The sequence below is a fragment of the Lathamus discolor genome, chromosome 5, assembly GCF_037157495.1.
Source record: "Lathamus discolor isolate bLatDis1 chromosome 5, bLatDis1.hap1, whole genome shotgun sequence".
NCBI classification, from domain to species: domain Eukaryota; kingdom Metazoa; phylum Chordata; class Aves; order Psittaciformes; family Psittacidae; genus Lathamus; species Lathamus discolor.
Genome location: NC_088888.1, coordinates 3,794,686 through 3,819,547, shown reverse-complemented (window position 1 = coordinate 3,819,547; position 24,862 = coordinate 3,794,686). Strand labels below are relative to the sequence as shown.

The window sequence follows — 24,862 nt, the reverse complement described above, 5'->3', positions numbered from 1 at the left end:
CCTATGGGAAAGCTGTTCCAGACAGCCTGGATGATGGATGAAAAATCTTCATCTATCTTCAAGGAAAACCAGCAATCTTCAGTTTTTACACAGAAATTCCAGTACAGAAGGCCTTTCAGGAATCATATTGATCGCTCTACCTGCTCAGAAACCTGAACGGATTCAGCCACAAGTATTTTGGGGACTGAGTGGCTAGTACGAATCTCTGCAGGGTAGGATTTCAGGCTATTTTGCCTAGTGAACCCTTCCTCGACTCTCATGTGGCTAAAGGCCATTACTGGCAAAAACTGAAAGGGCGAGTTTGGCTCTAAACACACAGAATTACTAAATGCCACAGCTATCCTGCTTTGGTGCGTGGTGATGTAGTCTTGCAAGAATGAGAGAGCAAGATGACAAATAACATATCAATGGCATGACTGTGGGACTTTAGGTTAACAGAGCGTAGTCATAGGAATTTGGATTTGTTCAATATTATTAGGGCTAACATCCCTTCTGGAGAAAAACAGGTTCTCTGCAGGAAGATGCTGTTTTGAAATCAACATTTCAAAATGAGGCACTTTGGGTGTGCTGGTAATCACAGCTGGTTTTGAAATAATTAAGTCTGCCTTTGCTACAGGAAATACCCACCCCATCAGCAAAGTTAACACTTGTAGAGTAAAAGAGTAAGATAATTTATATACAAAATACCTCCAAATAAAGTAGTTCTTCCTTATGTTCAGGTAGAACTTCCTGTTTTAATCTTCTCTTTTCCAGGTTGAACGGGCCCAGCTCCCTCAGCCCTTCCTCATATGGGAGATTCTCCAGACCCTTAATCATTCTAGTAGCCCTTCACTGGACTCGATCCAGGAGCTCCGTGTCTCTCTTTACTGGGGAGCCCAGTCCTCCAGATGGGGCCTCACCAGGGCTGAGTAGAGAGGGAGGATCACATCCCTTGACCTGCTGGCAATGCTCTTCCTAATGCAGCCCAGGATACCAGTGGCATTCTTGGCCACAAGAGCACATTTCTACTGGCTCATGGACAACCTGATGTCCATCAAGAAGCCCAGGTCCCTCTCTGCAAAGGCCACTACTTTTTCTGAAGAATGGAAACAGTAAATTATTCCAACACATTACAGAGAGCAGATTTGCTTACTTGTGGATGTCAATGAGACTAGAATAAATCTATGACTTAGTTTTCTTTTATTTCTTTTAATACAAAGTATGTAACCCAGTTTTATTTGAAGAGGACTGCATGACACTGCTGTATCTACTTTGTGGTTCTTATTCCACTGATAATAGGAATAACAATATAGTCTAGGCACCAATGGCAACCAGGTTTATGATTATTATTGTTTTAATTTGCTTTTAATGTAGGCAGGTGATACTGTTGTAAAAATATCCTGTGGCTCCAGGTCTTCATCATAACCTGCATTTTTCTTGTTAAGTACCTCAGCTTTCATGCAAAACGGCATTTAAAAAAATGTGCCAAAAAATAGCTTAAATTCCTTAAGTTACAGCCATGTGCTGCAGGCAGAGTATATAATTCTGTGTTTAGTCTTGAAGAGGAACTAATAACAGATCAAATGAAGATATTCTTCAGTTTCCAGCTATGCAAAGACCATGAAGAAGTGTTGCAGCTTAACTCCAAAACTGCTTTATAATGTCTTCTTGTTTTGGGGTGTCATCACCCATCTCAACTATGTCATACTTCTTCAGACTTTCACAGCAAGACTGGACTACCTCCTAAAAACATGCCACAGAATCAATCCTAATCGTACATCGAGCCCAGAGGAAGGGCATAATGGCCTTACAGCTCTTTTCCTTCTCCAATTCCTGCAACCAGGATTGTTTTTAATTGAGAAAACGGCTTCTTATTTTTACCTTACAAGCTACAGCTACTGACATCGATTTTGCTTTATTTTTACTTCACATTCTCAAAGATCTTCATTCCCTCCCCCTTCCGTTTTTATTTCCTTTTATTGTTTCTGCTGTAACAGTTTCTATAGTAACTTCTCTAAGTGCTGATGAGATTGATGCTACTAAAAGCTGTCTCTTATCCATCTCAATTGCTTGAAGCTTATACTTTAAACACAGTTGCAGTCGTTACAGGCATAAAGAGCAAGCTGTGCCTCTTCTTGTCGCAGGCTGGTGACCACTGCATGTAACAGGTGGAGAAAAGGCAAAAACTTGTCCTCTGCTTTCTTAATAGAGAGACAGTGCTAAACACTAGGAAGTTTTACATTACTTTCAGCAGCACAGAAAGAATTCTAAAGCATGTTTTCACCCAAAAAGCAGCTGTGTAAAAACATTAGCTTCTCTCACTGACACTTTATTAAGCTTACGAGGTTTTCAAACAAGTTCTTTTTCTTGTTTTAAATGCTGCCTGGGATTTGAACATAAATTGATTTATTTCATCGTCATCTGTGATCAGCGTGACATTATCCTGCAGGTCAAGAGGACCCTTTGCCGACACACATGCTCTTCCGTTCTTTTACGCTCTGCTCCATGCAAGCTTATGGTTTTCAAATCACAACAGAATGTAATCCTGCCTGACCCAACTAGCCAGCTATGACACTCCAGATATTTTTAAAGCTAAATGGAAAACTATTTACTGCAATATACGGCCATTGCTTCTTCCCGCTCCTGAATAACACCATTTATCACTTCTGCTCTTGAAGCCGCCTTTCACAGATCGAAAGGCTTAACCTTCTATCACCTTTTCATGACCTAAAGAATTAACTTGTGGGATGTACTCTTAGTAAGCCATTCTTTCTAGACTACCAGCCATTTTTTGGTGCTCTCTTGTGAATATTCCATTCAAGGGTGAAGACAAATAGGAGGATCACAGCCCTAAGATCCAGGGAGCAAACTTTGGTCTGTTCGGGGATCTTGCTCCTCCCATTGAAGAATCCTATGGGATAATGGTCCTGGAGAGGAGAGGGGTCCATGATCACCTCCTCCAAACACAAGAATGGTCCACCTTAATGAGCAGAAAGTGAAGCAATAGTAGCAAGAGGCCTACATGGATGAACAAGATGCTTCTGACACAGAAGAAACCTCAAATACAAAAAGGAAATCAAATATAAAAAGGAAGCACATGAGATGTGGACACTCTCTTAGCAAGCAGAGATCAGGTTGGGAATGTCAAAGTTCACCTGGAATGAATCTGGCAAGGGGCACGAAGGACAACAACATGGGCTGTTACAGGAGCAGCAACAGCAAAAAGGGAGACTAGTGAAAATGAGGGACTGATGTTGAATGGGGCAGGGGAACTGGTGACAAAGGAAACAGAAAAGAAGCTTAAGCACCCCCTCCCTCCTTCCATCATTTCAACGTTTAAGTATCTTTGTGACCAATTCCACCTCTAAACCAAGCTGTAATTCTTATTCTTAAAAAATAAATCATATTTTCATATTCCATAAAAGGCATGCAGCTGTTGTATTTGTGTGCCATTGCTGTGTTATATATGGACCGTTAGAAAAAGTTTACTTTGGTGACAAACTGATTGTCATTTGGTGGAAAGAGGAGGGAGATAGGGAAAAAGAATTCAGAAAATCTCTCGATGCAGCTCTTATTTCTAGAAATTCCTGCGGTGTTCTGTATCATCCTGTTTTTTCCTGAAAGCAGTGCCCGTATTGAACCCAGGACTGATCCATGCTCATAATCTCCTTTCCAGACTGAAAACAAAATATTTGCTTTCTACTTGCTACTGCGGGCAATTTCCAACTTGCTGTATCTCACACCTTTAATGTATTTCTCACCTTAGAGAAAGGCTATCTGCGAATGCCACGTAAGACGACATCAAAATGTGTAGTCACAAGACATAGAGCAAGAAGAAGTACCACAATCTGCAGTCAAGTCCCAACTCCGTCAGTGACATCCTGTGACCCTATTATGTTTTTTTTCAAAACTCGAGTGGATAAAATAGGATTGTATCGCTTCCCTATCTCAGGCATCTTTTCTGAGAATTTATTAGCTATCTGTCACTTACTCGGGCACACAGCACTACTCTAGATATATCTATTAGATAAGGAAAAGCAACAAGTTGGCTATTCTGAAAAGTGCAATTTTAGAAGTTATCACAAAGCCTTTCAGCCCATTTGCTACAGTGCTCGTAGTTCCTGGAAGAACATCAATTAATGTCTACAGCTGTACTACGGTTTTAAATGAATGGCAAATATATGTGTTTCTCTGAAATTATACAGTTAAAATCCACAGCAAAGTGACACTTGAAAATAGTTTGCCAGTCCACCCACGTCAGGCCATCATAAAATCCTTGTAAAACCTAATTCCCATCACAACAGTTGTTTCCTGTTTACTGCTGTTCATACCAAGTTTTATGAATTGCCTGGTGTCCATTCTCCCTTTTTGAGCGGAATTATGAATACAAACCTAGGACTAGTTTATACTGAGTGACATCGTTACGAAATGAACACACAGAAACAGAAAAACAGGAATAGAAAACCTCCCTTCTCAGGTTCACTTGCATCCATTATGAATATCTAAATAAGGAAAATCTCACTCAGCTCATGTACAAGTAAATATCCACGATGGATTCAAAGAATATATATTGTTTAATATACTCTTATTGACAAAAATAAAATTATCAGTTTACAACAGAAAATGCAAACTAAATCTAGTTGGCAGTGTTCCTTAGAAATAAAGGAGAAAAATATGCAACAGAGAAAAATGCTCAGCAAAAAGCTAATGTATTTTCCAAATGCTGCAGTTCTGTCCTGGGATTAGACCCTGCCTATGCCTGGTTAAGTGCTGAACCGTGTGCCTATGACTCAAGCTACTTCTCCACCACGCTGCCTGATCCACAGCACTGCAATGTCTGCAGCTTTCATTGACTTCGGTTAAGCGATACACAGCTCACTACACAGGAAATGTCAGAGAGTGCCTTGTTCTGCGGTGATTAAAACAATGTACAAAGTGCTGAAGAGACCCCAACTGCTCAGGGTATGCGCTGCTGCAGGCACACTGACATGTGCCCAGGAACTTTCAAGATCATATTCAAAGAAACACATGGTACAAACTAAGACTACTGGGAGAGTCAGAGGAAAAGACCACCTCACGAGAGACACTTACCTGCTTGCTAAACAGTCAAAAAATAACTCCCAACCATAAGATCCAAATGGTTTTTGACTTCTGCCAGCCAACTTTACATCACTGGGGCTTTATTAATCTCTAGTTACTCATTTAAGAACAAAATGACACCCTTATAACAATCTTTGCAGACTCTTTTGATCAATATGGTTCTTCTCATACTATTTTGTTATGCTTAACATTTCTGCTGAACTACCCTGCTCTCCTGACACTACCAGACATTGCCCCATTCTCCTATACCTTGTTACGCACCCTGTCATGAGTTCTCTTTTTCCTCGTCCCTCAGAGAGTGATAAATTCCTATTTTCATTTAAGGAACAATGAAATAATAATAAAATAGAATAATAAAATAAAAGCACTGTGTAAGGAAGCCAAAACACCTCATTAGATAAAAGCTCACCCAAGCAATCTAATATAACAAGGGGCAATGGGCTCAAATTTAAACAGGGGAAGTTTAAACTGGATATAAGGAAGTTCTTTACTGTGAGGGTGGTGAGGCACTGGAATAGGCTGCCCAGGGAAGTTGTGAGTGCTCCATCCCTGGCAGTGTTCAAGGCCAGGTTGGACAAAGCCTTGGGTGGGATGGTTTAGTGTGAGGTGTCTCTGCCCATGGCAGGGGGATTGGAACTGGATGATCTTAAGGTCCTTTCCAACCCTAACTATTCTATGATTCTATGGTTCTACAAATATTCCACTCAACAACTGGCTCTTTTTTAGGGAACGATTTGGGCAGACAGCAATTTATTTTTCCATACTGTTTGTTGAAGAGACTTCTCTTTCATAATGAGAATAATTTCCATGAAGCAAAGAACAAAATCTTCGTTTCCTCCAAAGATTTCATTTTCCCTGGAACTTTAAGTGTTAATTGTAATCACTGCGAGACACTGATGTTGATGAAGATGAGATACTCTTGAAGGTGAACCTCTTTTCAGCTTCCAAAAGGTTTGCGACTGGGTCTTACATGACAGAAAACTGAAAAATACACATCCCCAAAGCTACCAACCCCACTCAAATGGTTATTCATACTCTAGTAGCACACAGGAATCACTGAACATATCCAACTGCATTAAATACCATATCAAAACAACAAACACTAGCTATTCCTCATGTTTACACTTAACAAGATCTATAGCTCCTATATAACAGAGGGCTCTATGGCCAAAACTGCTCTATGGCAGACACAGGTTTACTGAAATATTTACAGGAAAAACATGAAACAGTCTCATGTTCTAGGTTCAAATTGCTTGGGTAATAAAAATATTTAAGAAATAATTTCTCAACATAAAAAGGACATGGAACTGTTGGAACAAGTCCAGAGGAGGCCACGAGGATGATCAGGGGCTGGAGCACCTCCTGTATGAAGATAGGCTGAGAAAATTGGGTCTGTTCAGCCTGGAGAAGGGAAGGCTGCGTGGAGACCTCAGAGCAGCCTTCCAGTACCTGAAGGGGGCCTATAGGGATGCTGGGGAGGGACTCTTTGTCAGGGACTGTAGTGACAGGACAAGGGGTAACGGGTTCAAACTTGAACAGGGGAAGTTTAGATTGGAGATAAGGAGGAAATTCTTTCCTGTTAGGGTGGTGAGGCACTGGAATGGGTTGCCCAGGGAGGTTGTGAGTGCTCCATCCCTGGCAGTGTTCAAGGCCAGGTTGGATGAAGCCTTGGGTGGGATGGTTTAGTGTGAGGTGTCCCTGCCCATGGCAGGGGGTTGGAACTGGATGATCTTGAGGTCCTTTCCAACCCAAACTGTTCTATGATTCTATGATTCTATGAATCTGTTTATCTCTCTGCCCACGGAATTAGCGAGAGGCACGTGACTTTTCAAAGAGGAATCTGCAGAAGCAATCTAAAGAAGAACACTAAATACAATCTTAGCTGAAGAAAATACTTCTGCCTTCACACGTTCGTACTCCTAATACCAAGTAGCAAACACTAAGCAATCAGACACATGTTCATCTAGGAAAAATCTTCCATTTAAGACTTTACCAAACCTCCTTGCTAGCCATTTACAACATCTAACTTGTTTATTTGAACAGCTGGTGGAGGAATAGATGAAGGGGCTGACAAATGCTCATTAACTGTGTTCAGCTGACTTTCCAGAGCTGGGGTAATCTCCTTTAAAGGAAAGGTAACATCTTAAACTATACCAGGTGCTTAAAAAATTCACATTTACCTACATTCTAAGGATTATTGTTGTTCTACTGAATTATTGAAACAATACACAAAGCCTACTGAGATATTTCTGCTTGGAGAGGGAACTGGTGGAGTGAATTACTTCTTCAATGCAATTTTATTTGCAGTGAGCAGGCAAATGTTCCTCTCTGAACACTTCTAGAACAAACTGTACTCTCTTTTCATAGCAGTGTAAACTTGTCTTCCCAGATACTAATGCTCTTTCCCCAAATTGTCCTATTTCCCCCCTTCCCCTTCTTCCAAACCCCATCTGACAACCACGGCTACCAAAAATTCTTTGCTTGTGTCTTTATTTTCCAGGCTGTTTTCTGAGACTGTGGATGGATGTGCTCATCCAGATCCAACAAAGGTTTATGTGAGCGAACATCCACTGTTTAGATCAAGCCCTCAATTCAAATGATGCAAGCCGACTGCAGGGGCACAAACTGCTTTGCTGACAAACGTGCAGATAGCAGTATTGAACAGGAACGCATCAGAAGCTGATACTGATGACTTCCACCAAAAAAGCCCTGAATCCAGAAGTGGGTGTCTGCCCAAAGCCTGACACTCATTGGTATAAAATTCTATTACCCAAATAATTCTCTAGGCCCCTTGCTTCCTTCTCTCTCCTGTGTAAACAACTCCTTCTTGTTGACGTATTGCCTATTTCTGATCTATTCTCTGACAAAGGTAACCACATAACTGCACAGACGGTAAGAGGGTGGACAAAAGCTATTTCAATTGGCACTTCCATAGACAGAAAGCTCAATAATTAAACTTTAGCTTTTACACGACCAGCACTTTGGACCTTGTGGGTCACTGGCATTACCCAACAAAGAGCCTGAAACCCCCTACAGTTAAGCCAAGGTCAGTGGTAGCAAGTGCTCCCACCAGCTTCAGCTTCACCAAGTCTGAGATCCTCCACAAACTTAGGTTACAAATGCTGGCAACTTCCAACATTCTCTATCCCTCGAAATATTGCTTAATGAAACAAAACCTTTTTAGCTAGCATCTGTCCTGTTCAAGATGTTTTAAGCAAGCAAACCACTAACGCACACAGCGTTTCATTTGCTACTGCAACTGGCCCAACTTCTGTCAATGTCCTTTGTGCTAATAGCCTAAAAATCTCGTCACATAAAATACAATCTTTGAAAAGCTTATACACAGATTGCTTTGGAGTCCTACTCTTGTATCCATTCCATAAGGCTAATAATGCATAGTTAGTTGTGTTTACATTTATACATGGTATAAACATACAGAATGTCTGCGGGAACAAGAATATAAAGAAAAAATATCTCCAAAAACTAATCATAGGTGATTTAGAAATGAGAAACAAATCAGCAGCTTATTGAAGTTTACTTACAAAGCTTCGTACTGAGACTCACTCAAAACCAGTATCAATATCAAAAGCAGTAAACCTGATTAATGATTTCCTCTTCTGTATGGATGCATGAACTTCTCTGAATGTTCATTTCTTCTGTCATATATTTGAAAGCACCTGATTAATTCTTAAAACTAAACCACTAAAGCAAGAGTTCCTTTGACTACTCTTTGATCTAATACAACTTCAGCAAGTACATTAATGATTAAGTTTGCAATTAGGTAGCTCTTCTGTTTTTTAACATAGAGCGGGTAGACTTTGCTCTTCATTCTGTAACTACAGCACAAATCAGTTCTTTTTAGCAAGTGAAACTGTTTTGAGGTTATTGGGCTTTTAAATCCAGAAGTACTTTACTGTTTCTCTCCTCTTATTTTTAACTCAGTATACTCAACAAAACTACCCTGAACAATTTCATTTTACTTCTTCCTCGTTTCCAGACAAGTTTGTAACTTTGAATACAGTCACCAAAAAAAGTTATTTTTGAAATCCTTGAATGCATCTTTTAAAGGAAACACAACTCCTGTTAGGGCTTACATACCTCACAATCTCAATTAAACCTAAAATCTTAACCAAAATTCAGATGCCAGTAAAATTTACTATGGTTCCTTTCAGCTGATTTGCCACAGTGCTTGCTGTATACTGACCTATTTATTCTGCTCTGAATACCTTCTCTACATACTACAGTAAATACATAAAGTGGAACAGTTTTCAACTTACAGCTATCTCTCCCAGACATTTTATTAGACGCTTGCTAAATATTCACCATAATATACATAGTTATGTCAGTGGTTTAGAGATGAAAGCCTACATTACTTCACTCAGGAAATGAAGTGCAGGTTTCGGTCCTTTCATTGCAATATCCTTCAGTGCATGGAACATAAATGTTTTTGCAGTGAGTTGTTCAACAAGCGAGTGATGCAATGGCTTACATAGCTAAGCCAATGTATGATTTCTAAGGCCACAGGGTTAATACATAGTGATAAAGTATTCAGTTATAATTGTAGCTTCCATGCCATTTAAATTGGATACTCTGAATATTACACAGTTAAAACCTACTCTGTTATTTAATAGATATTTGAATTTTGATTCCCTTGAAATCTAACTGATTCAACATCTACTCAGTTACATTATCCCATAGCAAAGAATCAAATCCACAGGAATTTTAACACCAATAAAATTAGGCCAAACAGACTGGGGAGTAGGAAAGGTAGGAAGTCTTCAAGAAGGCTGTACATAAAAAAGCATCATCCTATAGAAGACAATCACTCAGTGACCAATTCTCAGCTGAAGAGTCAGTAAAGACGTAATAAGGACAATTTTTCAGGAAGGGTCAGTTTTATTTCTTTTTTTCCCCCCACAATGTAAATCATACTAACGTGATGGAAGTTTCTTAATTTCAGGTTTGAGTTTTCTAGACCTCTTATGGTCAGCACTGTCTGGAAATCTTAGGTGATAAAACCAAGTGGATCAGTGAGACCATTTTTTTATGACCTCCAATACAACACAGGGAAAAGGACTTCTCTGAACAATCACAACCCCCACTTCCTGCTTTAAAAACTCTGGGACAAGTTTCTGTGATGTCATTAAGACATCATAGTTTGCCACATCATATCCCCAGTCAAAAATTACATACTCTGAAATATTCCAGTGCTAGAGTGTTAAACAAGCACTAATGTTGCTGCTGCCCAGATTGCACTGTAATTATTTTAAACAGAGATGAGAAGTGTAACAATCAAAAATAAAGGGTAGAATGACTGGATTTCCCCAAACCAAAACCTCTTTGATAGCTGCGAATTTCACCTTACCATAGGAAAAGTAATAACTCCTATTTAAGGTAACATGTACAAGGCAGTAACAAAACCACATGTACTAATTTTTACATGAATTAGTTTTTACATATTTATTTAATTAAGAATGTCTTTTTAAAGTAATATGATCTTGATTTAAAAACTTCAAATTACAGGAAATCCAGCTACATACTGTAGCAAACTGCTAGACAGTTTTGCCTACACAGTTCCAATCTAGGAATAACTTCTGGTTCATAATGACAGTATAGTGTTATTTCTCATTGAATAGATTTTTCCTTACACTTAAAGTGTCTTTACTACCACTATCAATGCATCAATGCCTGACAATTACAGGAGATTTTAGGCATGTACAACTGTGAACTTAATCTTGAGTCAAATTACCAGAAAACCTTCCCATAATGCTTCTGGCATTCTGCAAAGCAGGCAGCACGCTACTGATGTGGATCCTCTCTCCTTCTCCAAATACAATCAGGATTTTATGTTTTCAAAGTGTCGTGGTCACATCAAAAATACATTCAGCAACGCACAAATATAGCTAAAACTTTTAAACCGTTTCCTGTAATTGTATTTTTTTGTTTATGAACTTGCATCTTCACGATAGACATTTACACCTGAGGCAAAGCGTTACTCACTGTGAACAAGAAAGCAAAAGTCTTTCCACATCAGCAGCAGGGTAAGTTTTGTGAAGCCTTCTGCATCATATTCCACCACGCCACTACCAACAAAAAATCCAAACAAAAAAATGAACGTAATTTTTATCTACCATTCATTCTAATACTGGATGATAAATATGTAAATTCTGTATTACAGGGATTGATTTGTTTCTATGTTTGTTTCAGAAACTTCCAGGATTTTATTTATTTATTAACTTCTAATTTGCTGGCTGAATGAAAATTCGATTACATTTTTCATCTTAATAATTTACTTACTGTATTCCTGGAGCTTCCTACCCAGAGAAAGGTCGTATTCAGTTTATATAAACACGCTTTAGAATGAAAGGAGAGCTGCTAACACATCTGCAACACTAAATTGATAAAAACTACACGCACAAATTCCCTGTATGTTACTCAGATTAAGATAATTCCGTAACTCTGTAGTAGGTGACAGCAACATTGAAAACGTGCAGGCTGAGAAGAGTTCAGATCTGAAAATTCAAATGGATAAATATAAAGAAAGCAAAGCACAAGACCATATGAAAAATTAAATACAGAAGACTCGCTCAGCAGATGGAATAAAAGTTTCAGCCACCCAGAGTTGGTATTCTCTAACAGCCTCAAGCAGTATTAGGACTCATGAACCACTTTATGAGTGAAATAAATTCATAGGCATACCTGGCCCACTTCTATACTGTAGTTTTCTCAGGGGAAAAGGAAGTATCTCGTTTTAATAAGGAGTGAGCTTGCATCAACTCATACATCGTGCCTATTCATACGTCCAGTTCAAGTCATTGTTACCTATCTATAGTTGTACAAAATTTGGGTGCATACTAGAAGCCACTTGTCTTCCTACCTTCACTTGAGAGACCTGAGAGCTGATGGGCTCCCGAATATTCCTGTCATTTGGCATCACCACTTGGAAGCAGAAACCCCCTCCTCACAGTGAAATGAAGCACTGCTGGTCAGGCAGTCACTCTTGGATAGGCTCCTGGACTCTCGCTTGAGTCAGGATTTCAGTGGGAAACCAACGTGCCTACCCTTCATGGTGCCAAGGCGCGCCTGGTTAGTTGATTTGTGAAGCTAATATGTTGTCATGCCAGGCCCTTTGAGCAGAGGGAATTCAACATGACCTGACAGCCCTTTCTCTCTCGAAACAAGATCCTGCTCGGCAGTGGAAGCAGCTGGTCTCCCAGTCCTGCCTTCCTGCCAAGCAGTGGTTTCTGGCTTCTGCAAGGCTTGTAACTGTACCCACTTCCCCGTCCTCCCGCCTCAGTGACTGCCTATTACTGTAAGACCCCTCCAGTCATTTATTCAGAAATGAGCACATTTCTTTTGCACAAGGAGAAAACCCCGACTGTCCTTTTCCCATCACCAGCTATTTTCTAGTAACATCAGATCGGCAACTGGCACAGAAGTAACGCTGAACTTCATCCCAGCGCTGCCACAGAGGGACAATCTACACATATCATTCTGTGAAAAATGACCAGATTCCATCTAATCCAGTGGAGAGCAGTAACACAACCAAAGACCATGTGCAAAAACCAACTCTTTTCCCCATGCTACAGAAAATAATGTATCAAAAGAAAACTTACGTTCCAAAGTGGCTCAGGAAAGCTGCAATATACTCTCTTCTCTTATGGTATCCCTGAATAACATATTGTACCTTAAGGAAGAAAAGAGACAAACAAATCCAGAGCTATACAAAGATAAAAAAAGCCAATGGTCCCAATTTGTCATATATTCCTCGTAAAGGAAAATTTATGTCTGTCATGGTGGCAGCTCTGAATCCTACATTTAGCTTGCATGATTTCCCTAAAGAATCCTAAAATGCCTTTAAAACAAACACTGGATCTTGCACACAGAAAATCTCTTCTTGTACAAAGAAATCTCTTCACTCACTTCTGAGTGAACCTTAGCATTTCACAGCATACTGAAGCACTGTTTAACGGCACGAGATGAAGAGTGAAGAAAAGCAATGCGTGGCCTTGCCTTGCTGAAGTTTGAGCAGGAACCCACGATAAGCAAATCATAATTACCTGAACTGAGAGTCGGTTCAGTGTCAAAATAACATTCTGGTTATAAAAGAAAAGAAAAGTATTTCACAACTGATCTTGGGTGTTTTCTGGAGACTGCACCTCCAACAAAATCTTCTTAACACTAAGCTCTCTCAGTGGTTTCATGCTGACTCAGGGAGCCACCTACTCAACTGCGAGCATCAATTTCTGAGGCATTCTGGGTTTTGAAAGGCTTCCATCCTGGCAAAACCCAACAATGCTAAACTTGGAAGACTTCAGGCAAAATTCTCCTCGCACCATGTTATGTTTTCTTATTGATCTGAATGGGATTACTTAGCAGAACAGCATGAACAGGGTCTGACCCATAACAGAAACAATGCACGTGTTGTCAGGCTGCAAAAGCATCTGGTTTACAACTGTTTATTTTGAGTGTTTACAGTATGGTTCCATATGTGATTCCCTATATAAATACCTTTGTCGTCCAGAATGAAAACTAACATTTTAAGAACCCTTTTTCCCCACTGAACATGAAAAGAAGAGGAAGAATATTTTTCTTGCCTATGGTAATATCAGAATTCCTTGGCTGGCAAATGCTGTCTCAAATTTTTTGAAAAGGCTTTGCTACAATCATTGCTGAGAGCTATCCTGTACCCCTTAAACTTACATTTTATTTATAAATTGAAGACTTCTTGCGTTTGATAAAAAACTGCAATGGTTTTGAAGGTTTTGTGTAGCATCTGAAATGTTATTTTGGGAAAAGGAAAACATACGATAAGTTTGCTTAAGTGACTTTGTTTAAGAAAGGATAAAAGCAGTCCTGTGTACTTGCCGATTTTAAAACCAGAAAGTAATTTGAACAGAAAGCCACAACAAAAACAACTCTAAAGACAGACTCCAACAGAATGACGGAAACGCATTTTGAAGAACTTTTGCTAAAGGATAAAATTATTTTCCTCATTTGGACAATTGAAGGTAAAAATAATATACAATAGGAGGTCTGTAATACACAGATTCCTAGATGTTGGCACCTAAGCTTTCTTTTGAAGATTACACTTAAATAACGGAGAAGCTTTCAAAACACTATAGTCACTCGTTTTTGTTTAAAGAGCAAGCTAACCAGAAGGCAACCTTTTCAGCAACCTTAAACAGTTGTTGCTGTATAAACACCCCAAACAGACTGCTGATTCAGTTCATCTGGATGAAAGAGATGAGAAGAAAATCACTGAAAGTACTCAAAACCTACAATGATGACTATGGCATGAGAACTTCCAACTGGAAAAATAATATGTAAATTACATCTGTATCCAGTAATGAAATAATATCCTACAGTTGTTGTACGATACAGTAACATTTTGTCCTAAATCTTAATATGGGAAGTGGGAAGAAAATCCCACTCCAGAATCTGATCCCAAACAAGCTTTTTTTACTTAAAAGAGTCATTGTATTTAACACTCTTCTCAGGTGCTCAGCTCTTATCAAGAAGATACACCTTGTGTAGCAGTTCACCTTAAGTGTAGCGTGCTTGGACCTGGCAGAAGAAAAACTATGTCTATAGAAATGATGCTATAGCTTGTTACTGCAATACAGTACAACACAGCGCACAAGGGAAAGGATAATTGAGTTCTCTTTACTAACTTACCTTGTTTGTTAGCAGCTGGCATACTTGGGGTACATAGTCAATAAGACAACCTCCACCAGGAAAGGCTGGGATGTGAAGGGCAGATGATCCTCCAAGTGCACTAGGAATAGAAGTTAATAGAACACTAGATTACATGTATAGTCCTGGGATTTGAAAGTGATTTCTACACTGCCCTCTTTCCCTAGTCAGAGGGCCTTAATGAGCAAGTGGATTTTATGCTGTGGTGATATAAAAAGTATTGAGTGATACCATCTATAAAAGCAGGTTATACCATGACCTACTGTAATTAAACTACTTTAATCAAGAGGATCACTAATGCAAAGCATTCTCTCAGGAAATAGCTTTTTCCATTTTAAACAGTTCTGTTTCTTAGCCCTCATCAATAAGATGTGGACCACTGTAGTTAAGATATCTTGTTAACATGGCAGGAGAGACTCTGAGTCTTGAATTACTCAAAAAGGCACCTTCAGTCAAAACAGCTACACAAAGCAAAATAATTAGGACTGAGAAGTAATAGGTTGGCATATGCAATGTCAGTTATGCCATTTACTCCAATTTTGGGCCTTCCAATACAACACAGATGTTAATGTACTTAGATCAAGGGGGAAAAAAGATTATTAGGTACACGATGTAAGGGGGGGATGCTGAAAGAAGTGGGTTTGTTCAGTCTTAAGAGAACACTGAGGAGGAAGAGGGGGGTGATATTGAAGTGAGAAGTTGAAGGCATATTGTTATTGAAGGCATATTGATGCCTTCAGTCATCTAATGGAAAAATATAGAAAAACAGAGCCAGTCTTCTATTAAGTGCACAGTGACAGGATGAAAGGCAATGCAGACATGTTGCAACAAAGGAAGTTCTGGTTAGCTATTAGGAAAAATGTTTTCCCAATGACAGTAACCAAATACTGGAAGGTAGGCCCAGAAAGGCTGGGGCATCTCTGTCATCAGAGGTGCTCAGCTGAGCAGCTGCCCATGTGTTCGCTGATATAAGCTAGCCCTGCTCCAAGGAGGGGCTTGACCAGGTAATATCCAGAGGTCCTCTCCAGCCTCCATTGTTTTATGATTTTGTTCATCCCCAGAAGGATATAATAAGAACAAAGGCATTAACTCTGTCCATACACAGACTGGAAATCTGAATGGTAGGAATTCACAGAAGTAAGATAACTTCAGAGGTATATTTAGGCACCTTAATCAATTGCCTTTATCATAGGATGGAAGACTGAAGCATGCCTGCTATTGCTGAGGATAGTGACTTCTTTGGTGTGGAAAGACCTAGCACTTTTTATTTAAATGAGTTTGCATAAGGCAACAACCAGCTGAAGTCCATACTACTTTATTTTAGCAGTAATGACTAAATCCTTCTTATAGTCTTTTACCAATCAAAAGGGGTATAAATTTGCATTACACACCGTGGCTTACATCATTCACAAAACATCCAGAACCTTGTTGGGTACAATTAAAAAGCTTCAAAAGCTAAGTTACTTTGGACTCCTGTTTACACGCTGTTTCCACGAAGGATTAAACAGGCTGGAAAGAAAGTTCTCTGCAAAACAAGGCTCTTATTCTCCAGTGGGACCTGCCCCTGTGTTTTCCACTGTGCTTGATAAGATATCACTTTGGTAGGTATAAAGGTCTACAGTCGTACACCCCTTTGAAGGAACGGAGCCTACATTAAATCAAAAAACCCAAACTCATAATGAGGTATATGGAAATCTGCTACTCAGGCAAAACAGTCTGGGTTCAGCAGACTGCTCACCACATGGAACAGTTCTGCAGGTCTGGATTTTGCATATGCAATGATGGAAAAAAAAAAATAAAAAAAGCCTTGAGCACAGCACAGCTACATAAAAACACAAACAAACTTTGCCAGGAGAAGAAAGACTTCAGTGGGATTTAAACCCCCCAGAATTCAGTTTCCTTGCTGCTTACCCCCTTACTGAAATTACTCACAAGGGAATATAATTTTGCTACTTGTGGATGTTAAAAACAGTGAAACGGTGAAGCGTGACTAGGAGATTATTACTAAGCTGGAACATTTCTGAAACAGTAGTTTGCTCTTAGGAAATTGAAAGTATAGTGGGTCCATCAGTCTTCAGCATTGGAGAATGAAGAACTCGTCCCTCCTGGTTTGTTCCAAGGGGGTTGTGAACCTTCCTTTAAGACCCTGTCTTTCAGTTTATTAAACTCCTTAGATGCTTATGTAAATATATCCATAAAAGCCTCCGATCTTATACACAGAGCAAATCGTACTGCCCGTTTTGCATTCTGCCTTGTCTCATTTGCAATCAAGCCCAAGTTACCCCTCAGCATGGAGATACCGCTGAAGACGTTCAGATGACTACAACAAGAATTACAGGCTCCTCTCACGATTACAGTAGCAGGCATGAAATTAGAAGTAATCGCGAACAGATTTCACATGCAAAAAAACCCTTCCCCTCCTATATCATCAGCTTCCAATACAACTTCCAGACTGAAACATAGAATCACAGAATCATAGAATAGTTAGGGTTGAATAGGACCTTAAGATCATCCAGTTCTAACCCCCGTGCCATGGGCAGGGACACCTCACACTAAACCATGTCACCCAAGGCTCTGTCCAACCTGGCCTTGAACACCGCCAGGGATGGAGCATTCAGAACTTCCCTGGGCAACCCATTCCAGTGCCTCACCACCCTCACAGTAAAGAACTTTTTCCTTATATCCAATCTAAACTTCCCCTGTTTAAGTTTGAACTCATTACCCCTTGTCCTATAACTACAGTCCCTAATGAAGAGTCCCTCCCCAGCAACCTTATAGCCCCCTTCAGATACTGGAAGGCTGCTATGAGGTCTATGATTTGTGAATAAGAGCTTCCCATTTTACCTGTATCCATCTTTTGAAAGTAGTGAATCCGTAAAAAACTTGTTGACAAAGATGGGAATTCAACCCTTCTCAAATGAAAAACAGACTGCTACAAGGTGTGGTTTCTGAGAAAGAGGTCCCTCCACAGCAAGAAGGCTGGAAATTCTAGCGTAATTATCCTCTGAAAACAGAATAAAGCTGTACAATATGTAATTTATGTTCTGTAGAAATAATTATGGGTAGGGAAAATTAAGAGAGGCCAGGCATCTTTGTTCCCTCTACTGGGTCAGAGAATCTGCTTATTAAATATTTTAATAAAATACTGCATTTGCCCAGGACCTTGCCTCTGACCATCACAAAATGTTCTATAAACATTCAGTAATTAAGGTACATTTGCCTAATGAAACTTATATTTAACTTTTATTTTTAAACACATAAGGAAGTTATGGCTCAAGAGTTTGATTTGACTATGCTGTTCTATGCCTCTGTCATGCAAGAGCAACATATTTGAAGTACCTCCCAATCATGAGACAGGACAAGAGGCTACAGTAATTCCTTTGACCTGTAATAAACCTGCAGGTGAAGGAAGAAGTGACTTAAATGTCACATAAGACGGATCTGTAAAAGAAGCAATGAAATACGTGAAATGGAGAAAATTAGCCAAGGGAATTTCAGCATGCAACTCAGTATCTAATGCTGCTTGTTACAAACCCCAATCAAAAATGCATAAGACAAAGAATGCCATAAGCAGCTTTTTATAGTCAAGGACGTTCTATTTGGCAAGAGATTTCACCAGCAGAAGCTAGAGATTCCTGCACATCAGGCCTGTTTTCCAGATAGTTAGGACTCTTGGAGCACAGATCTTACATACGTCCATTTGTGATTAAGCTTTCCTCATTGATATCACTATTATACACCCCCTACAAGCAAACCACATTTTTATACTTTGGAATAAAGACAACTATAACATCACACGATCAGGTTTGGTGACATTCATTTATCAAGACAACAACAACAAAACCAAACCCCAAAACCCTAACAAAAAATCGATATATGATGAAGAAGGTATTTTATTTTTAACCATGGCTTAACTGATACTGCTCCCCTACAGCTGCCAGGATAAGTCCAGTTTCAGCACAATCAAATGAATTGTGTTTGAGTTTTACACAGTGTTTTTTCCAGCAACCTGGTAGTTTTTAAAGGCTAAGATTCTAACAGATTCTGCTACTGGCTTTCTGCCGTTACCTGCATTCACAGAGCAACAGTCTTAGTGGATTCTGTTTCATCAGGACTGGTACCAGATGAGGATAAATATGTGGTAGGTCTACTTTATCTAGGAGATAAGGTTGTATGAACACATTGGAACACAGAGACAAAGATCTGTTGTCCTCAGCATTTTATTCCCTTGCTGTCATCCTCAACCTACTCAGCTGCAAACCAACTTCATACACCTCACTTTAAGACAGACCAGAGACTCTTTTGCTTTCCTGAGTTTCCAGAGTGTCAGACACAATGTGGTTCTGGTCCATGGTCTGTGAATTAAACTGGACTTTGTCAGGAACTCACCACTGAATTCAACAAGAGCAGCAGTCAGCCTGCATTAACAGCAGTTCTGTTCTGAGACGTGCTGAAATACAAGTGCGGAGAGTGTAGCTGGAGTATGTTTACATTTGTGCTGTTGACTGGTGCATTCCAAGAGACTTGCTCTGTCTGTTTCTCAATGGATCTATTTATTCAGACCCACATACAAAATGAAAAGTCATTTCCCATTTCTTGATAGCTTATAATTACATTAAAATGTCTTTCTCAAGAAACGATTCTTAAAAGAAAAAAAAGCCTTAGCATTAATTCACAGGTTTACAGAAGTGACTGGTTTTGTTCTTGGGTATTTATGTGTAAAGAACCAGTTATCTCCCCTTCCTTAAAAACATCACTTCAGTAGAGAAGAAGCAGGGCGTTTCCGAGTCCCACGCTCAGAAGACTAGGTGGCTTGGCAAGGCAGACTTGGAGGCATGAAGGCAGATGCTCCTACTCCCATCCCTAACCTACCTCTTCCCTGCAACTCTCCCCGTGCTCTCTTGGGCCTGACTAGTCCCTAAACTCTTTATATTCACCCCATCTCTTCCATGCAATCCATTTTGCTTCCGCCTTGCTCAGAGCACAAAAATGGAGGTTTCTCTAGATTGCTGGGAAACTTTTTAGCTGACTCTGGAGAATGAGGACTATTTTAGACACCCACCACTTCTTGCAGGGTCCCACAAGAATAAAAATACCACAGTTTATAAATAAGTAAACATTATGTGCTAACACAGGCTACGGTACCAGAGTTCGGCACCTGTACATGGGTAATACTGTCTATGTAATATTTTGCTCTTTTTTTGCCTTATCTGTTAGCATTCCCCATCTCCCAAAACGTACTTTTGCTCCAAGGGAGGAAAGAATGAAAAACATGTATTTGGGAAGGAGGTCCAGCACTGGAAGAAGAATGGTATTTATCCCTGAATACAGTGTGAATGTAGCATTAAGGAGCTTTACATCAAAAGAAAATGGTAAATTATACTGATTGCACCAAGAAATGTTCCTAATCCAATGTATTCTTTCTGCAAAGAAATAGGGAAATAACAATTTCAATGACTGTGAATGATACAGTTGAAGATTTGTCTAGCTTTGAAAATGTAAATAAACAAGAAACTTGCCTCTGCATGGAAAGACTTTTTATACTGGTTTAAAATAACTAAGAGCTTTTCTCTCAGCGTGGCCGATGTTAAAACATGTCCAGATCTACGTACTAGTGATGGAAAGTAGACTACAGACTTTATAGACTGTAGCCTTTGCTTTTACCAGGATACACCCTCCTTAACTCTAAGTTCTCACCTGCCTTATTTTGAAACTGAAGCACACTGCAGACCGACACAAGCATTTAAAGGGTTTATTACTCACAATGACTATAAGCAAGAGTAGCCTGAAGCACGTGGAAAGAAATTCCCTTCTTTTTGCTCTTTTTTCCTGTTTCGAGCCTCATGCTATGGGCTTTGATCTCCTTCCCCATTCCCTTTCTCCTTTGTTGCTGAAGTAAATAGTTGCCTTTTTTTCCCCCCCTTTTGCAGCTTCATCACTTTAGTACATTACACCATTTGGCACAGGAGACACAAGGAACCACATCAAATAAAAGCACGTGACCACAAAAGCTGCCTCCCCAACCATGAGCCCAGATTTGCTGTCAGTTTACCATTTTTCAGACTTGCTCGACTGTAACCAAATCCTCCCTTATCACATGAGCAACGTGGTGCTTGCAGAAGCCTTGGGCTAGTGCTTCCATCAGCAATGGAGAGATTAATGGTAAAAGAACTGAACATCGCTCTTGTTACTCAAAAATTGGTCAGTCTAAGTTTATGACAGTGTTTTTCCCCCTTTCTAGTAACACTCCATTTAAAAAAACATAATTAACATACTGCTTGTCCACTCAAATCTGCTCCAAGCTAAAGTGTGTCCAAAAAGTTTCCATTCTATTTTAAAAGAATAATTTTTACTTACAGTTATTTCTATTTCAATATCGCTAAAAAGGAAATTGATGTTTTCAGCTAAGAGAAACTTAGCTGTTTATTAGCTTAGTTTCTTAGAAACTTAGCTGAAATTTGAGGTAGCTGCACTGTTGAATGTAGAGAAAAAAAAAAATCAGTCACAAGTAGACCGAGAGAAAACTATGCCAAGTCTACTTATTTGAAGAAAGCCGGTCAGACTGAAAATTTGGCCACTAGAGCTGAAAGGATAATACTGTATATTCTTTCCTTGACCTACTAGAGGTTCAGGGTAAATTCCTCTGAGCTCCTTCTGATTAGTAACTACAAACAATATGAAATAATCACTGTAAAAAGCAAATAGTAAACCCCAAATGTATTTTAGTTTCACAGACTGCAGAAAAGTGCAAGTCAGACTTTCTGAGCCTTATTTGCAACTCTTCTGCTGACTTCGTATGTTCTAGCAAGTTATTGCAACCAGTCTTCTTTTCTGCTTGCCCACCAATAATGTCCAGATTCTTACACTGAGGTACACTGTGATTTAATAACACTCAAAGAGTAGTATAAAAGCTGTGGGATGAAGTCATCCTTAAGTGCTAATGAATGCTGCTTTGTTTGGGTTATTCCAAATTCAGTATTCTGCTGCAGGTAAAATTGTCAAAAAAAGAGTTTTCTATAATGTATTTCTCATTTTAGACAAAGTGGCTGCATCAAGGAAAGATTTACACAACTGTATAAATTCTGGGGTTTAGCAGACTTTAACCTAACAGACTTACACACCAACCATAGCTCAGGTGATCCAATATTGAAAGATGAGGATAGGAGCTCTGTCTCAGGATTCTACTCCTCCTCAAGGGAAAAATAAACCAAACAAAAAGCGTGAGATGAATAGATAGCTAGCCCTATAATTAAACTAGAATACATTTCTTACCTTCTCTGGCAAGACGTAGAACTGGAAGGAGAAAGAAGAGATACTCTTGCAGTATAAAGCTTTACTTACTGCTATTTCATAGTACAAAAGTCTGAGAACACTAGTATTTACTCTGGGGACATCATACCTTCACCGTATTCCAAGCTATAAACTTCTGCAAAAGTCCAAGCAAGTGCAACAGAAATTATCAGCAAAGCTTCAATGTGTGCAGCGGTTTAAAATACAGGTTAACTTAGCCAGTGCCAATAATATTACTCTGTAAAACACTGCACAGTAAAGAAATTTTGGTCACTTATTCCTTCAGACAATTTAAAATCAAAGTGAAAAGTGTAAGAGAAATGTACTTCAAACTGATTCACAGCACTGAAAACCCCCTTATACTTAAAATATAGAATGATTCTTCATAATACTGCGTGAAGAGGCTCAAAAAGAGAAAATGAAAGTTTCACAGGCTATAAAAAGAGTGTGATTCTTCCTTATAAGGCTCAAAAAATCTGAGAAATACCACTTCTGTGTTGCAACTTACCACATTTATCCCCCCACAAGCCTCCCCCCCCAAAAACCCAGTAGCAAGGTGTATCACAAATGTAATGTACTCAGTCATTTGGGGCAGATAGTAATAGGAATCCATAGCAAATAATGTAAGAACTGACTTTAGAGACACTTTTTATGAGCCAAGCCCCACAGTTTTAGTGTGTCATATTCCCCATCTTCTCCCCTCACAATGTATTACTTAGTAATATTAATTTTCCATCAGCACAGCATTATTTGAGGTAAATAGTTATAACAAGATCTGAACAAGTTGCCAGATGCATCACAGTTTAAACAGGAGAGCATGGTTCTTGTCCCAAAGTAGTTTTGCAATCCACTATTTCACACTACAAAGCACAGCAAGGAACTGGAAAGCAGGCACTGAACAACAGGGGAGGAAGAATACGGGCTGCAGCAAGGAGACTTAAGACTTACACAGTACAATGGAGAAATATATATTTCCAAAATATTTTGCTTATTTCTCAAAGGAATCTTGGCAGAAAAAGGTACAGGTCAGATAAGCAACATGGGCAGATAAGAAAGAGACCACTATGCCATCCTATTCTGTTTTTACTTCCAAAGAAGTTAAAAAAGCAGTAAGTAGAGATTAAAGAAATTATTTAAGATGCCAAGAGAAAGACTATGTAGCTTAACCTGCAGCAATTGTCTTCTGTATGGATCTCAAGAAGACGAGCATATGTGAAACAGGCTGGGGACTTGTCACAGCTGAGGGAGAACAAGATTTTGGCTGAAGAAAGAGTGAACTGTAACCTAATTGCAACACTTCTTCATCCTGCATTGATTTGAGATGCCAACGCAAAACCAGGGACTTCTTTAAACTGATGCACTATCCCCATTTCTCCTTCACATGGGCTGTGAAGGAGAAGAAGTTGAACCTGAAAATGTACATTTCAGTTTTCTGCTCTTCAGAAGCATGCCTTTAATGGCATTAATTGTTTTGCACATTTATTTACAACCACCTTAACTGTGAATATATTGAGGGTCTTCTAAGTAGCAAGCAAAACAACACTGGGCATTGGCTCTTCTTCGAGGGAAAAACGTATTGACTTGAAAAGGTGCCTCAAAGGAACTAAAAATGGCTTACATATAGCATGAAGATAGGAGCTGGGAATTAGAAACTTTTGCATAAGCAGGAGAAACAAGACTAGAGATCTGGTATGCTGTGAGCAGTATTTTCTCCTCCGAAACAGAAGGACTCAATAAATTAATGAAATAATTGAGGGTTTATTTACAGCGAGAATCACTGGAAATTCTTCTGCATTGAAGCCTGGGCAGTGTTTTACACAGTGCTTGTCATCACTTAAGATAATCCCCTCTGCTTTAGTGATGGAGATCTCTCACACAATCCTATTGAACAGAATATTATCACAAATCCATATGATTTTTTTCTTATTATCCATCAATAAAGTGGGTAACAAATGAATGACTGTTCTAAGATGGTATCAGTTATATTTACAAACATATGCCTTATATACCTGTAATTTCTTTCGGCATGCATCCAATAACATGCAGATTACTATATTATGACTGCTCTCATAGCAGGTAATTTTCTAATACTTGTACTAAGCCGAGCTAACCAGCAGTGTCTTTATCATAAAGCAGCAAAATTAGTCTCCAAAACCTGTACAACTCCATTGCCTTCCTTGCCTACTGTTTTCACCTATTTCTGAAGAACAACAGTCATTTCCTATAACTCGCAGCCTTTTGTACTTTATAATTGCACTTGCTTATATTGTTCTTTATTTTATTTATGTTCCCTAATCTACTAGTCAAATTACAGTAATTATCTGTTATTGTTAATCTTTTCCTGATATTGCTTAATGCCTACTGCTTCCAGTCATTTTGTAAGCATGCTATTTTTTCCCTCTGTGCTAAAATAGAGCGGTGTTGTAGACCTCTTCCACATCATAAAATTTTTTCCATTCTCCTTAGGTCAGACAGTAATCTTCATTTGAGGATCTCTTCTATCTGCAGAAACATTTTGTTTAAGAAACATCCTGTCCCCTGCATCATCAGCATCGCATGTGCTTAGCTTACATGAAGGACAAAAAATGTAAAGTATTGAAAGGATTAGAAATCCTGCAGAAAAAAAAAATGCAGAAATGAAATGGTGGAAATCTTCTGGATCTGAAGTTGAGCATTTAGGTCATTGATAAGAATGCCCAAGGGAGGCAGAAAGTTAGAAAAGTGCTTTTCTTTCATACATCTGGCTTCTGACACTGATTTCCATGCATACGCAGTATGATTAAGGGGCATTCTTGCT

General features: G+C 39.2%; 1 protein-coding gene across 3 annotated transcripts in view; it reads right to left on the bottom strand.

Moving 5' to 3' along the window:
• The window catches only part of BABAM2 (BRISC and BRCA1 A complex member 2), a 166,772-nt gene that overhangs the window by 28,400 nt on the left and 113,510 nt on the right, over nucleotides 1–24,862 (bottom strand). For all 3 annotated transcript variants that reach the window (XM_065679442.1, XM_065679440.1, XM_065679443.1), the window contains exons 8-10: nucleotides 14,758–14,857; nucleotides 12,696–12,766; nucleotides 11,080–11,162 (exon numbers count right to left, since the gene is read on the bottom strand). In XM_065679442.1, coding sequence (XP_065535514.1) covers nucleotides 11,080–11,162; nucleotides 12,696–12,766; nucleotides 14,758–14,857 — 254 coding nt within the window. The remainder of the gene's footprint in view (nucleotides 1–11,079; nucleotides 11,163–12,695; nucleotides 12,767–14,757; nucleotides 14,858–24,862) is intronic.